General features: G+C 37.3%; 1 protein-coding gene across 3 annotated transcripts in view; it reads right to left on the bottom strand.

Moving 5' to 3' along the window:
• UNC79 (unc-79 homolog, NALCN channel complex subunit) overlaps nucleotides 1–15,547 on the bottom strand; it is a 204,647-nt gene that overhangs the window by 91,245 nt on the left and 97,855 nt on the right. For 2 of the 3 annotated variants that reach the window (XM_061182834.1, XM_061182835.1), the window contains exons 20-23: nucleotides 14,293–14,450; nucleotides 5,807–5,988; nucleotides 3,846–4,047; nucleotides 2,875–3,054 (exon numbers count right to left, since the gene is read on the bottom strand). In XM_061182834.1, coding sequence (XP_061038817.1) covers nucleotides 2,875–3,054; nucleotides 3,846–4,047; nucleotides 5,807–5,988; nucleotides 14,293–14,450 — 722 coding nt within the window. Of the gene's footprint in view, nucleotides 1–1,353; nucleotides 1,420–2,874; nucleotides 3,055–3,845; nucleotides 4,048–5,806; nucleotides 5,989–14,292; nucleotides 14,451–15,547 lie in introns of all 3 variants that reach the window. The other variant, XM_061182833.1, reaches the window with a different exon arrangement.

The raw sequence follows: 15,547 nt of genomic DNA, 5'->3' as shown, positions 1-15,547 counted from the left end.
ACTGTTATCTGCCCCTTTTCCATCTGATCACTTTTGATGGGACAATTAGACACCTAAAGGCTTTTCTTCAAGAAACATATGTACATGTTTTTCCAAAGAGATGTGAGAGGACTCCTACGGTTGGATTGTTAAAATGGATAATAATAATTAAAGACTAGCTTTTCAACTAAGCCTTGAGACAAAAAGAAAAGACAGGGTAAGATAAAGGTAACTTATGAAATTGCATAAGACCAATCTCAAAAAGACCTAACTGAAGGGAAAATGGATATTTTCACATTTTAAATGAAGCTCAGGATCAGAAATTCTTATTTTTATTCTTTTTTTTAAATCCCAGCACGATTGAGGCCCAAGTGATGCTCAAAACAAGGTAGAGGGACTCTGCCAAGTGTGTGCTCCCCTTTTCTCATCAATTTTAAAAGCGAAAATGCACTTAGGCCAACATCTGCCATCTGCATTCATAGTATTTAGGGCTCTCCCTCTTCTCCTCGTCTCCCACGCCTGTTTCTCTTTCTAGCATCGTTTTTATAACACGTTCTTGAAAGTCTCCTTACTTGAAGTTGTCCTTCTGAGAGTATCGGTACCATTCTGAAAAGTTTATTTTAAAACTATTCTTAGATGAAAAGCCAAACGTTGTATAGCATGATACATAGGTGGTAGTTACCAGGTTTGTTTTGGACAAATAAGCAGGTATTCAGAACCTCCACAATTTTCCCAGCAAGTATGGCATCATGTATGTAGATAACATTCAGTCTGTAACAGGCTCGCAGCGTCCCTTCAACCCTTAAGATACTTCATGATAAGTTAATCTATCAAGAACGTCAAAGGACAGTTACACTCTACCAAGCAGTATATGATCCCATGGTCCTCTAAACAATGGAAATCCTCCTTTCTCGAGAGATAGAAATGCATGTAAGAGTTGCAAAGAATCGGAAATGGCTAAGGGGATGAGTGAATGATGGTGGTTCAAATGTATAACCTTTTAAAATGTAAATGAAATGTTTTTCCTAGAGCAGATATATATGAACATAATATTTCTATGTGTAAAAACACATACAAATATAAGTACTAGGTATAGTTCTAGTCATACTGGCTCTCGGGGGAAAAGTGCATACTCAGGTAACATGATGCTTCTTACTGGACCATAAGTTAACAGGATCAAAAGTCATCTGCCAATTTTAAGATGGAAAGAATTGCCATGTCAGGGGCTCAAACACTTGAGCATCTGGGGTAAAACCCTTCGAGCTTTCAAATCCTAAATACATCACTCTGGTCCAGTTAGAGACACCGCATTCTTTACCTTGTCCACCTGTGATAGACACTTGCACACGGCCCTTCAACGTCAGAAGTACCCACCTGGCATCTGTTCGGGTGTCCCACCGAGAGCTGGAGCAGACTGCTCATGCCTGGTCAACCTCACAGCTTAAAAATCAACAACAACTCTATTTAAATAAGCATTAAAAACAACTTGAGCCTAGAAAACATACTCAGTGCTAACTGGATAGCAGGAGCAAGTTTAGTTTTCGTATTTGTAATTAACATCACATACAAGATGTTTACGTCACAGAAGTTCTGTGGCTTTCTTTGAATCTAAAGAACATCCTTCAATGTCACTTCAATTCTTATTCTTCAAAATTGTCATGTGAATCAATTAACAAGAAATAACAATAAATAAATTTTATATCCCAAACTGATTAGTTAGGTTATAAAAGAGTTGGGAAATTCATATAGAAATTGTAATTTATTGAATCTAGGTACTGGTTTCTAGAATCTGATGCAGTTTCACTGGGCCTAGCAATGCTAAAGGTTATTCTTAAATGGCCATCTGTTATTATCTTTGCTCCCTGAAAAGCTGGGTCACTGATTGCTTAAAGGGCTTTCATTGACTCTTCCAAAGTTCAAAATACCACATTTCCGTAGCTTGTCATAAAATAGAGAGAAATGCAATAAACAAAATAAAATCATATTTATGATTTAAAATGGTTATGTTACATAAAGCTGTCTTCTAAGAAATGTCAATGAAAAAGCAAACATTTCAGCTTCTGACAGGATAAAAAAATATGTTTTATGGTGGTATTTTATTAACTTCATGACATTATTTAAAAATTAAATCATTTAATAAATGTTACAAGTTAGTATTATATTTAATGTACTCATTTGCTAATATGATGATTTAGTTATGAATTTTTAATTATTTGTCATTCATGAGCCATTGCTAATCATTACAGTTCATCTAGTCATTTGGTAATTTTTTGTTTTCTTTAAAAGTGCAATATAAAAAAAAGACCTTTAGATAACAAGTATATATGGTCTTTTTTTAGCTGGCAATGATGTTTGTTTTTATTTATAAATTATCTGGTGAAGTTGGGCAGAAATTCAACTTCTTATCAGCCTGATTTTTCTTTTTTGAAAACACCATTATTATTGGTTTTCTAGGAGCTTGTTGGCTGCCTTTGTCATGCATGAAAAGAAAATGCATTCCAAATTTCTACTCTACCCTCTTAGTTGCCATGGGTCTTGACAAAGTCTCATCCAGGAAGCTCTTAGGTTATAATGGTGGTGGTGGAAACCTTCATATTCTAGGACTTAGGAGCAAACGCTTCTCCTGCGTCTCATGCCATGCATCAATGGATTTACTTCCGTCTACATTTCAAAACAATCTACTGCTGGATCAGGGATTTGTTGCACCAGCAACTGGGAAAAGCCACCCAGGGCATTGACACACCTGGGGGGACCCTCTAGGGAATGTGAAGGCCAATGCAGCTGAAGGAGCTCAGTTTGCTAAATACACTACTCTCTGTGAACATTCAACAAGACATGTCAGCCTCAGAAAGACATCAAACAGATTTAAGGGAAGGATGGAAGAAGATACTCAACGGATTTTGGAGGTTAGGGTCTCAGGGAGGGAGAGCGCTCTCTTGGATTCCGCGGGCCCTTTCACGCTGTCTCTGAGGGAACGCACACTCTTCTGGCGGTTCCTTGCAAAACGAGCCCTCTTGATCTTCCACAGTGCTGCATCACTGAGATTAGCGACATTGGTCCTCACAGCAGTGATAGCTTTGCAAAAGGAATTAGAGGTGATCATTTTCCTTAACTCGCTATGTTATACAAGTAGTTTGAAACAATCCATCTGTGTATATTTTCAATATTAAAAGTCATCTTCCATGGATACATTTCTCATTCATCTATCTCTATGATAAGCCTTATATTAAAAAATCATGGCTATTACCTATTTTGCTATCGTTTATCATTTTTCTGTTTAGATCATAAGATTAAAGTATCTAATTTTGTTATCACTGGATAAATAGTTGAGTGACCAAAGTCTTTCCTCCATCTATTTAGAGCTCCAGGTAACTGATTACTAAGCATGGAAGAGTAAATTTACAAAGTGCAAATATATCTCACAAAATTGCTCACGGACATTACAAACATGATGGTTGAATAATATTTAAGGAACACAGAGTCACAAATGGTTCTTATCGGTCCTTGAATAAATGAGTTTTTTTTTTCTTTTTTTCTTTTTGGTCGCGCGACGCAGCATGTGAGATCTTAGTTCCCCGACCGGGGATTGAACCCATGCCCCCTGCATTGGAAGCGTGGAGTCTTAACCACTGGACCGCCAGGGAAGTCTCTAAATGAGAAAAATTTTGATGTTGGAATGCCAGAAAATAGTTAACCTGCAGATTACCACAGTAGATATTCAATAAACATTTGATGAACTGAGTACATGAAGTCAAGGTATCCTCCATAATGGGAAATTAAACTACATGCGGAGTATCTTCTGTTTATCCAGCAAGCACCAGAATAGGAACTGTGACTGTTTAAAGCAAGTTCTTTGTTTTGCTTACTTGTAGGAAAAGGAAATTCTTTGTTACAATCCAAATGTAGCTGAGCTTCCAAAGAAAGCGTTTCAAATCTGTTGACAAAGAACTCCCAACTCAAAGCAGGAATATCTTGCTTAAGAAAATGCAAGAGTAAAAGCTTGCTCAATATTGTGGGTCGATCTTTAACCACAGTATCAAACTGGAAGTCAAGACAAAGACACAGACCCTGGGGAAAAGGTAAAAAAACAAAAACAAAAATGGAAAGTCAGATGTAAATACACCAAGCAAAGTCAGTGAAACAAGGCAGCCTCCTCAATCCATGCTTACAATGAAGAATGATTCAATTGAAATCTTCTTTGACTGCATTTTTGGTAGGGAAAAAAAAAAATGCAGAAGAGGAGCTTCTCCTAATTGTTGAATATCTCTTGAATTTTGACTCAGAAATCTGAGCTAAATGTATATTATTGATTTTTCTGATGCATCGAATAATAACCACTTAATTCAAATACCCTCAGACCAGTGTTTCTTTCTTTAATGTCTGTAGTTTCTATTAAGAGAAGCGTACTTCCAAAACTACATTTTAGAATACACAAGAATACGGTCTTTAAATTCCCTTTCAATGATAAATTCCATGATTCTAAAAGAAAGGAAAGTCATCTTGTCTTCTTGGAATGTGAGTGGAACATAGAATCTTAAGAAATCAAAGTTGGAATGGACTGAGCATCTATTTCTCTAGTATGTGAGTCTACCATTTCCCTTTTTTTAACTGAATGAAAATTTAAAACTAATTCATCCAATTATGCTATTAATTCATGCAACTCTCATCTAATGAGTGCCTCCTATGTTCCAAGCCCTGAGTGGGGGTTAGACATACAACTACCTTGTCTTATTAAGACCAACAGAGAAGGACTATCTCGAAGACAACTGGGAATTTTTACATGGGGAGGTATGGGTCCACAACAGCATAGCTCTATAATTTTTCAGATTCTACATAGTTTGCCCTTTCTTCTTAGTCTTTTTTACAAGAGAAGCTCTTACACTGGTTTGGGAGACCTTGTGTACACTCACACACACACACACACACAATTAAGAACATGGACATTATTATGAGTCAGACCTGAGTTTGTGCTGCCACTTACTAGCCGTGTGACTCTGAAAAAGTTACTTAACCTTTCTAACACTCAACTTCTCTATCTGTAAAATGGGAACACACAAAAGGTTACTGTGAGGATTAAATGAAGTAATGTTATGATGGGACACTTCTAATACACCGCCCCGGAAACATAATACCTGTTTGACAAATGTTAGTTCTTGCCATTATTATTACTTTTAATAATAACAATATAATAATAAATCAGGTGCCAATGTGGAAAAACAGTAGATCAGGACTTTAGAGGTTCTAGTCTTTGTTCTCCCATGAGTTCACTCTGTGTTCTTTAAAAAGTCCCATTATCTCTCTGAGACTTGGTTTCTTCAAGTATAAAATAAAGGTGCCAAATAAGATAAATAAACAACTCTCTCCAGGTCTCATATTTCATGTCTCTTTGATTTTACTTTGTGGTATTTCATTTCAGTAGTATATTTACCATCTCTTGTTTTGCTTTGGTTTATATTATAATTCATCTGATTTCTCTTTGCATCTAGACTCAGTGACAAGGGCTTTTGGCCCAGGAGCCAGCTGAATGGTATAAAATAACCAAACTAGTTTAAAAATCTGCCACACACACAAAATTATACAATAATTACATCTGTCAGAAGCGATGGCAGCATAGGGACAAAGACTGGAAAGAAAGAATCAACAAATAAAAACAAGAGATCTGTTAATACAGTGTTGTTCTGGGATGCTTTTCTCAATTAAAAAATTTCCACTGTTACCATCATCATCAGTATTATGTGTGTTTATGTGACAAATAAACTCAATGAATTAGTAGAGTAGAGCAGAGCACCATCCGCAGAGCAGATAATGCACATCTGAGGGACGTCACCTGCAAGGCTGGCCTCTTTATGGTGTCAAGCAGGAGACCAGCCCTCGTAGCCACCGCTGGGTTGACGTCCTCCACAGCCGTCAGAAAGCAGCAGAAGGCGTGTGCCAGGGAGTACTTCAGCAGGTGGTTTTTGGTCACTGAATGAATATCCAGAAATCTACAAATTACAGCCACTTTTTCCACTGCAATGTCAAAGGCAGAGAACAAAAAAATTGACATTTATTTAGACGGTCTGAGAAATGAGCCCACAGAGAAAAAGCTAACTCTGGGCCCCCCTACACTGACGTTAAATACCAAAAGGAAATTCTAATGCCACCTTCTTGAGTGTTCCATTTTATCCGTGCAGCAGAGACCATTTCTACGCAGTGTAGTATTTTTCTGCCAGGCAGCCTTGATTTAGTTCTGGGTTTTCTTTTTTCTTTTTAATGGTCTTTACCTTTGTTTAACTTTCAGCCACATTTCAAACTTTTCAAAATGCCTCCATGCTCATTTCTTTGTCCATTCTATAGAGGTTCTTCAGACCACACAGGGATGTGGGATGTGCCCACCAGGGCTGGCTCTAAGTCCTTAATATGTCATGAAGTGATATGACAACCAGGCTTCCTGGGGCTATAGAAGCCACATATTTCTTCCATGAAACAGATGCACCATTATTCTGCACATCTATATTAAATTATTCCAGCCACTCTTTAAACATAGCTTTATAAAAAGTTATAATAACTAGTGAAGCAATATAGTTCCATGCAAAGACATTTCAGGACTTTACTTAAGCTGTTCCAGCAGCCTAGATAGAATATTCTTTCTATTCTTTTCTGCTTATTGACACTCTACCATCCTTAAAGAGTCTGCTGCTGAAATTCTACTATTCTGTAAAGTCACTCTGACTTCCTAGAGTGGCCTTTCCATCCCACGAACTCCTGCAAAAATACTATTCATTTACCTATGGCATTTGTGTGTTCATATATAGCTATATGACATATCTTCTGTTGTCTGAATTATATTTATACCATTATCTTCTGTTGTCTTGAATTATATTTATACTGTTATAGTTTCTTAACCTCTTACATGTTTATATTTGATCTCATCAATTAAATTAGGAGCTTCTTGAGGGCAAGAATCTGCTCTTATACTCTTTTTATTGCTCCCATGATAACTAGTACATACAGTATTTATTCAATAAATTCACTGATTCACTTATTTTTAAAATATAAATTAAGCACATTATATATACGTAAGAGATCATTCTAGGTACTTGGGGAAGGTGGGAGTAAATGCAAAAATGAATTGTTATAGACTGAACGTTTGTGTCCCCTCCCCAAATTGATATGTTGGAGCCTTAATTCCCAATGTGATGGCATTCGGAGGTGGGACCTTGGGAGGTAATTAGGTTTAGATGAGGTCATGAGGGTAGGCTCCCATTATGGGATTCATGTCCTTATAATAAGAGGAAGGGAGACAAGAGTTCTCTCTCCCTCTCTACCATGAAAGGATACAGAGAGAAGAGAAGCCAGGAAGAGAGCCCTCACCGAGGAACCAAGTAGGCTGGAGCCTTGATCTTGTACTTCCCAGCCCTTAAAACTGTGAGAAATAGATTTCTGTTGTTTAAGCTATCCAGTCTATGTTATTCTGTTATGGCAGCCCAAGCAGACTAATATGTGAATCATTCACAGGTCTTGACTTCAAAGTCAAGTCAACTAAAAGAGATAAGACAGGTACAACTGTAACGGAAATGTAATACAAAAGGCTGTAACTGCCACTAATGAGGTAGAAATAAAATGCTACGAGAGATCAAAGGATAAAGAAATGACTTTCCACCAATGGAACCGAGAAAGTGGAACTCAATAGGGGCATTTGAAGGTTCATGAAATGGAGGTGGCATTTATTTTATTATTATTTTTTAAACATCTTTATTGGAGTATAACTGCTTTACAATGGTATGTTAGTTTCCACTCTATAACAAAGTGAATCAGCTGTACATATACATATATCCCAATATCTCCTCCCTCTTGCATCTCCCTCCAACCCTCCCTATCCCACCCCTCTACGTGGTCCCAAAGCACCGAGCTGATCTCCCTGTGCTATGCGGCTGCTTCCCACTAGCTATCTATTTTACATTTGGTAGTGTATATATGTCCATGCCACTCTCTCACTTTGTCCCAGCTTACCCTTCCCACTCCCTGTGTCCTCAAGTCGATTCTCTATGTCTGTCCTTTATTCCTGTCCTGTCCCTGGGTTCTTCATAACCATTTTTTTTTTTATTTTTTAGATTCCATATATATGTGTTAGCATATGGTATTTGCTTTGCTCTTTCTGACTTACTTCACTCTGTATGACAGACTCTAGGTCCATCCACCTCACTACAAATAACTCAATTTCATTTCTTTTTATGGCTGAGTAATATTCCATTGTATATGTGTGCCACATCTTCTTTATCCATTCATCTGTCGATGGACACTTAGGTTGCTTCCATGTCCTGGCTATTGTAAATAGAGCTGCAATGAACATTGTGGTACATGACTCTTTTTGAATTATGGTTTTCTCAGGGTATATGCCCAGTAGTGGGATTGCTGGGTCATAGGGTAGTTCTATTTTTAGTTTCTTAAGGAACGTCCATACTGTTCTCCATAGTGGCTGTATCAATTTATATTCCCACCAACAGTGCAAGAGGGTTCCCTTTTCTCCACACCCTCTCCAGCATTTATTGTTTGTAGATTTTTTGATGATGGCCATTCTGACGGGTGTGAGGTGATACCTCATTGTAGTTTTGATTTGCATTTCTCTAATGATTAGTGATGTTGAGCATTCTTTCATCTGTTTGTTGGTAATCTGTATATCTTCTTTGGAGAAATGTCTATTTAAGTCTTCTGCCCATTTTTGGTTTGGGTTGTTTGTTTTTTTGACATTGAGCTGCATGAGCTGCTTGTAAATTCTGGAGATTAATCCTTTGTCAGTTGCTTCATTTGCAAATATTTTCTCCCATTCTGAGGGTTGTCTTTTCGTCTTGTTTATGGTTTCCTTTGCTGTGCAAAAGCTTTTAAGTTTCATTAGATTCCATTTGTTTATTTTTGTTTTTATTTCCATTTCTCTAGGAGGTGGGTCAAAAAGGATCTTGCTGTGATTTATGTCATAGAGTGTTCTGCCTTTGTTTTCCTCTAAGTGTTGTATAGTGTCTGGCCTTACATTTAGGTCTTTAATCCATTTTGAGTTTATTTTTGTGTATGGTGTTAGGGAGTGTTCTAATTTCATTCTTTTACATGTAGCTGTCCAGTTTTCCCAGCACCACTTATTGAAGAGACTGTCTTTTCTCCATTGTATATTCTTGCCTCCTTTATCAAAAATAAGGTAACCGTATGTGCGTGGGTTTATCTCTGGGCTTTCTATCCTGTTCCATTGATCTATATTGGTGTTTTTGTGCCAGTACCATACTGTCTTGATTATTGTAGCTTTGTAGTATAGTCTGAAGTCAGGGAGTCTGATTCCTCCAGCTCCGTTTTTCTTTCTCAGGATTGCTTTGGCTATTTGGGGTCTTTTGTGTTTCCATACAAATTGTGAAATTTTTTGTTCTACTTCTGTGAAAAATGCCATTGGTAGTTTGATAGGGATTGCATTGAATCTGTAGATTGCTTTGGTAGTACAGTCATTTTCACAATGTTGATTCTTCCAATCCAAGACATGGTATATCTCTCTATCTGTTTGTATCACCTTTAATTTCTTTCATCTTTCTTATAGTTTTCTGCATACGGGTCTTTTGTCTCCCTCGGTAGGTTTATTCCTAGGTATTTTATTCTTTTTGTTGCAGTTGTAAATGGGAGTGTTTCCCTAATTTGTCTTTCAGATTTTTCATCATTAGTGTATAGGAACGCAAGAGATTTCTGTGCATTAATTTTGTATCCTGCTACTTTACCAAATTCATTGATTAGCTCTAGTAGTTTTCTGGTAGCATCTTTAGGATTCTCTATGTATAGTATCATGTCATCTGCAAACAGTGACAGCTTTACTTCTTCTTTTCCAATTTGGATTCCTTTTATTTCTTTTTTCTCTGACTGCTGTGGCTAAAACTTCCAAAACTATGTTGAATAATAGTGGTGAGAGTGGACAACCTTGTCTTGCTCCTGATCTTAGTGGAAATGGTTTCAGTTTTTCACCATTAAGAACGATGTTGGCTGTGGGTTTGTCATATATGGCCTTTATTATGTTGAGGTAAGTTCCCTCTATGCCTACTTTCTGGAGGGTTTTTAGCTTAAATGAGTGTTGAATTTTGTCAAAAGCTTTTTCTGCATCTGTTAAGATGATCATATGGTTTTTCTCCTTCAATTTGTTAATGTGGTGTATCACATTGATTGATTTGCATATATTGAAGAATCCTTGCACTCCTGGGATAAAACCCACTTGATCATGGTGTATGATCCTTTTAATGTGCTGTTGGATTCTGTTTGCTAGGATTTTGTTGAAGATTTTTGCACCTATGTTCATCAGTGATATTGGCCTGTAGTTTTCTTTCTTTGTGACATCTTTGTCTGGTTTTGGTATCAGGGTGATGGTGGCCTCGTGGAATGAGTTTGGGAGTGTTCCTCCCTCTGCTATATTTTGGAAGATTTTGAGAAGGATAGGTGTTAGTTCTTCTCTAAATGTTTGATAGAATTTGCCTGTGAAGCCATCTGGTCCTGGGCTTTTGTTTGTTTGAAGATTTTTAATCACAGTCTCAATTTCAGTGCTTCTCATTGGTCTGTTTATATTTTCTATTTCTTCCTGGTTCAGTCTCAGAAGGTTGTGCATTTCTAAGAATTTGTCCATTTCTTCCAGGTTGTCCATTTTATTGCCATATAGTTGCTTGTAGTAATCTCTCATGATCCTTTGTATTTCTGCAGTGTCAGTTGTTACTTCTCCTTTTTCATTTCTAATTCTATTGATTTGAGTCATCTCTCTTTTTTTCTTGATGAGTCTGGCTAATGGTTTATCACTCTTGTTTATCTTCTCAAAGAGCCAGCTTTTACTTTTATTGATCTTTGCTATCATTTCCATCATTTCATTTTCATTTATTTCTGATCTGATCTTTATGATTTCTTTCCTTCTGCTAACTTTGGGGTTTTTTTTTGTTCCTCTTTCTCTAATTGCTTTAGGTGTAAGGTTAGGTTGTTTATTTGAGATGTTTCTTGTTTCTTGAGGTAGGATTATATTGCTATAAACTTCCCTCTTAGAACTGCTTTTGCTGCAACCCATAGATTTTGGGTCGTCATGTTTTCATTGTCATTTGTTTCTAGGTATTTTTTGATTTCCTCTTTGATTTCTTCAGTGATCTCTTGGTTATTAAGTAGTGTATTGTTTAGCCTCCATGTGTTTGTATTTTTTACAGATTTTTTCCTGTAATTGATATCTAGTCTCATAGCATTGTGTTCAGAAAAGACACTTGATACAATTTCAATTTTCTTAAATTTACCAAGGCTTGATTTGTGACCCAAGATATGATCTATCCTGGAGAATGTTCCATGAGTACTTGAGAAGAAAGTGTATTCTGTTGTTTTTGGATGGAATGTCCTATAAATATCAATTAAGTCCATCTTGTTTAATGTATCATTTAAAGCTTGTGTTTCCTTATTTATTTTCATTTTGGATGATCTGTCCATTGGTGAAAGTGGGGTGTTAAAGTCCCCTACTATGATTGTGTTATTGTCCATTTCCCCTTCTATGGCTGTTAGCATTTGCCTTATGTATTGAGGGGCTCCTATGTTGGGTGCATAAATATTTACAATTGTTATATCTTCTTCTTGGATTGATCCCTTGATCATTATGTAGTGTCCTTCTTTGTCTCTTGTAATAGTCTTTATTTTAAAGTCTATTTTGTCTGATATGAGAATTGTTACTCCAGCTTTCATTTGATTTCCATTTGCATGGAATATCTTTTTCCATCCCCTCACTTTCAGTCTGTATGTGTCCCTAGGTCTGAAGTGGTTCTCTTGTAGACAGCATATATATGGCTCTTGTTTTTGTATCCATTCAGCCAGTCTATGTCTTTTGGTTGGAGCATTTAATCCATTTACATTTAAGGTAATTATCAATATGTATTTTCCTATTACCATTTTCTTAATTGTTTTGGGTTTGTTATCATAGGTCTTTTCCTTCTCTTGTGCTTCCTGCCTAGAGAAGTTTCTTTAGCATTTGTTGTCAAGCTGGTTTGGTGGTGCTGAATTCTCTTAGCTTTTGCTTGTCTGTAAAGCTTTTAATTTCTCCGTCGAATCTGAATGAGATCCTTGCTGGGTAGAGTAATCTTGGTTGTAGGTTTTTCCCTTTCATCACTTTAAATATGTCCTGCCACTCCCTTCTGGCTTGCAGAGTTTCTGCTGAAAGATCAGCTGTTAACCTTATGGGGATTCCCTTGTATGTTATTTGTTGCTTTTCCCTTGTTGTTTTTAATATTTTTTCTTTGTATTTAATTTTTGATAGTTTGATTAATATGTGTCTTGGTGTGTTTCTCCTTGGATTTATCCTGTATGTGACTCTCTGCGCTTCCTGGACTTAACTATTCCTTTCCCATGTTTGGGAAGTTTTCAACTATAATCTCTTCAAATATTTTCTCAGTCCCTTTCTTTTTCTCTTCTTCTTCTGGGACCCCTATAATTTGAATGTTGGTGCATTTAATGTTGTCCCAGAGGTCTCTAAGACTGTCCTCAATTCTTTTCATTCTTTTTTCTTTATTCTGCTCTGCAGTAGTTATTTCCACTATCTTATCTTCCAGGTCACTTATCTGTTCTTCTGCCTCAGTTATTCTGGTATTGATTCCTTCTAAAGTATTTTTAATTTCATTTATTGTATTTTTCATCATTGTTTGGGAAGTGGCATTTAAATGGAACCTTGAATAGAAGAGGATTTCAGATGGAGAGCACAGAATGGCCAACACATGGATGAAGGGAAGCAGGAAGCAATGGAGAAATAGCAATGGTATATGTAGAAAGAAGAGTGGGAAATGAGGCTGCAAACACTTGCAGTTAGACCATGGAAAACTTTGAATTCCAGTTTAAGGAGTCTGAACTTTATTCTCTCGGCACTGAAAACCCATTAAAATTTTTTGAGTAGAAAAGCAACATAATTGGAGCTGTGATTCAGAAGATTAATTTGGCAATAATCTAATCCTTAAATTGTAATGAAAGAGCATAGTTAAATATTTACCTGCTTTATTTGTATTCAAATGCCTATAAAATGTGGCCAATACCATGTAGACTTTTGCTAGAAAGTTTTACTCTAATTTCATACAACATCATGTGCTATCACATAAATAAACCAGCCCCTGGGATTCATGAGGCATTAAAAGCAAGAACTCTTTGAGGTGGTCAGATATTAGGGAACTGAACTCAAAGTATAGTAGTTAACTCACCTGATGGAACTTCCATTTCTCTGCGAAATTTTTGAGACACTAAAATATACGGAACCATTCTGATAAGGCACAGGTTGGTATGCCAACCCTGCTTGCTGCCCCCTGAGAATGGGAGTACCAGCAGATTAGGGTGACAGTGAGACCAGCAGATGTAAGACTAAGAGAACACATCCCAATTCCTTCCTTACCATGTTCCTCTGGGAACTTGCCATTCTAAGCACTAGGAATTATACCCATCACTGCACCAGATTTGGTCACTGATGCTCCAATGGCAAGAGTACAACAGCAGAGCTTCTCAAACTTCACTGAATTACCTGGAGAACTTGTTAGAAAATATAGATTTCTGGCCTCACCTCCTGAGATTCTGATTCAGTAGGTCTAGAATGAGGCCCAAAAATCTGCATTTTTAACAAACTTTCCCAGGTACTCAAATGCAAGTAACCTGTTAGGTGACTACATAACTTATTATTCAAGCCAGGACCCATTTGAGAGTAAACAAGGGTGCAATTAATAAATACACCTGGGCTTCCCTGGTGGCGCAGTGGTTGAGAATCTGCCTGCCAATGCAGGGGACAGGTGTTCGAGCCCTGGTCTGGGAAGATCCCACATGCCGCGGAGCAACTAAGCCCGTGTGCCACAACTACTGAGCCCGCGCGTCTGGAGCCTGTGCTCCGCAACAAGAGAGGCCGCGATAGTGAGAGGCCCGCGCACCGCGATGAAGAGTGGCCCCCGCTCGCCGCAACTAGAGAAAGCCCTTGCACAGAAACGAAGACCCAACACAGCCATAAATAAATAAATAAATAAATAAATAAATAAATTAATTAATTAAAAAAAAAAATAAAAATAAAAAAAAAATAAATAAATACACCTGCACAACAGGCATAAACTAGGACTATCCCAGACAAACCTAGACATGGTCAACCTACCTAAGGACCACTCTGAAAAATTCCATTATCAAGGGAGCTCAACTAAGTAGAGCCACCAAAGAACACTAGCAAGCAGGACAATGCCTTCTAAAAAGAAGGGAGGGAAAGGGAGGGCCAAAAAGAGATGTCATGACTGGACATCTGGTTTACCTTGTGACCCAGAGAGAATTTTTAAGCTAATACAGAAGTACCTGCTTCAAACCTCATCTTCCAGTCTTTGCTGTTGAAATTGCCATTTATGATTGTCCAAAAGATGTCAGCACCATGAGGAAGTGACAAAGCGTGAAGAAGGAGAGGAACTGCCAATGAAGATAGCTGGGAGAATTCAGATTTGACGACTCTCCACAGGCTGGGGAATCAAGAAGAAGCAAAGTGGTTACAGTTATGATAATCTTTCTAGGAAAAAAATCTTATTATCTTAGTTTGTGGGAAGTATAGTTAACAGAGGGCTGGTAGGGATGCTTTTGGTGAAATTCCATTCATTCACAAGAGTATCATCCTTGGATAAACTGTTCTTGTGCTCTTTTCCTATGTTAATTTTTTTAAAGAAGTTACTTTTATGTAATAACATAGGAAAACACTACCAGTTAACAGTGCATTTTTAACATAAAAATTAAAAATTGTATATTATAAATGAAGGTATATAAATGAACAATGATTGTTAAATAATAACTGATATTAGTTACGTTAAGATGATGGGGTGATAAGTGATTTTTTTAATTTTTCTTACAGTGAACATCTGGAGAATTGTGTTGGTTTTGTCTGCCCAGCGGCCTTTTCCTCTTATCCTAGCAAAGAACAACTCTTTTTCTATTAGGAACAGCCTCTCCACCAACTGGCAGGGCTGTCAATCAAGTTCCCCCACCTTCTCTATCCTAATAATGAACACAAAACCCAGGGTGATCAAAATACTTCAATGTCATGAAGAGTGATTAGTCCAGGGGTGGGCATGTGACCCAAGCATGAGAGTGCTAGCATCCTTTTTCCAGGTTTTGATATGTACTCTGAAATCTCAAGAATGAAGTGTAATGTCAATCTAGGGCTGCTAGCAACCCTCTCTCTTTCCCACCTCACAGGAACAGCCTGAGGAGAAGAAGCCAACACAGAGAGAACTAGGCTAAGTGATGGGGAGGGAGAAAGGGGCGGGGAAAGAGAGAGAGAAAAAAACAGAAAGAGAGAGAGAGGTATCCCTGGTAACATCTTATGAGTACTTGCCATTCTTAAAACCAGACCACTACTGGTCAGAAACATACCTTAGCAAGTTTAAGCTAAGTCCCTGTCACTGTATGCCAGAATAATGCTGAATATATATTTCTAGTAATAATGTTTTCAAAATTTTTATTCAATTATTTAAAGTATGCCTTTTGTTTCTTTTTGTTTTGTTTTATTTTGTTTTGTTTTCTATTTGGCTCCAGAGTTAATATCAGAATCAAACTATGTTCGACT

Source organism: Eubalaena glacialis, chromosome 2 (genome assembly GCF_028564815.1).
Source record: "Eubalaena glacialis isolate mEubGla1 chromosome 2, mEubGla1.1.hap2.+ XY, whole genome shotgun sequence".
Classification (NCBI taxonomy): domain Eukaryota; kingdom Metazoa; phylum Chordata; class Mammalia; order Artiodactyla; family Balaenidae; genus Eubalaena; species Eubalaena glacialis.
This window is presented reverse-complemented; position numbering and strand designations above follow the sequence as displayed.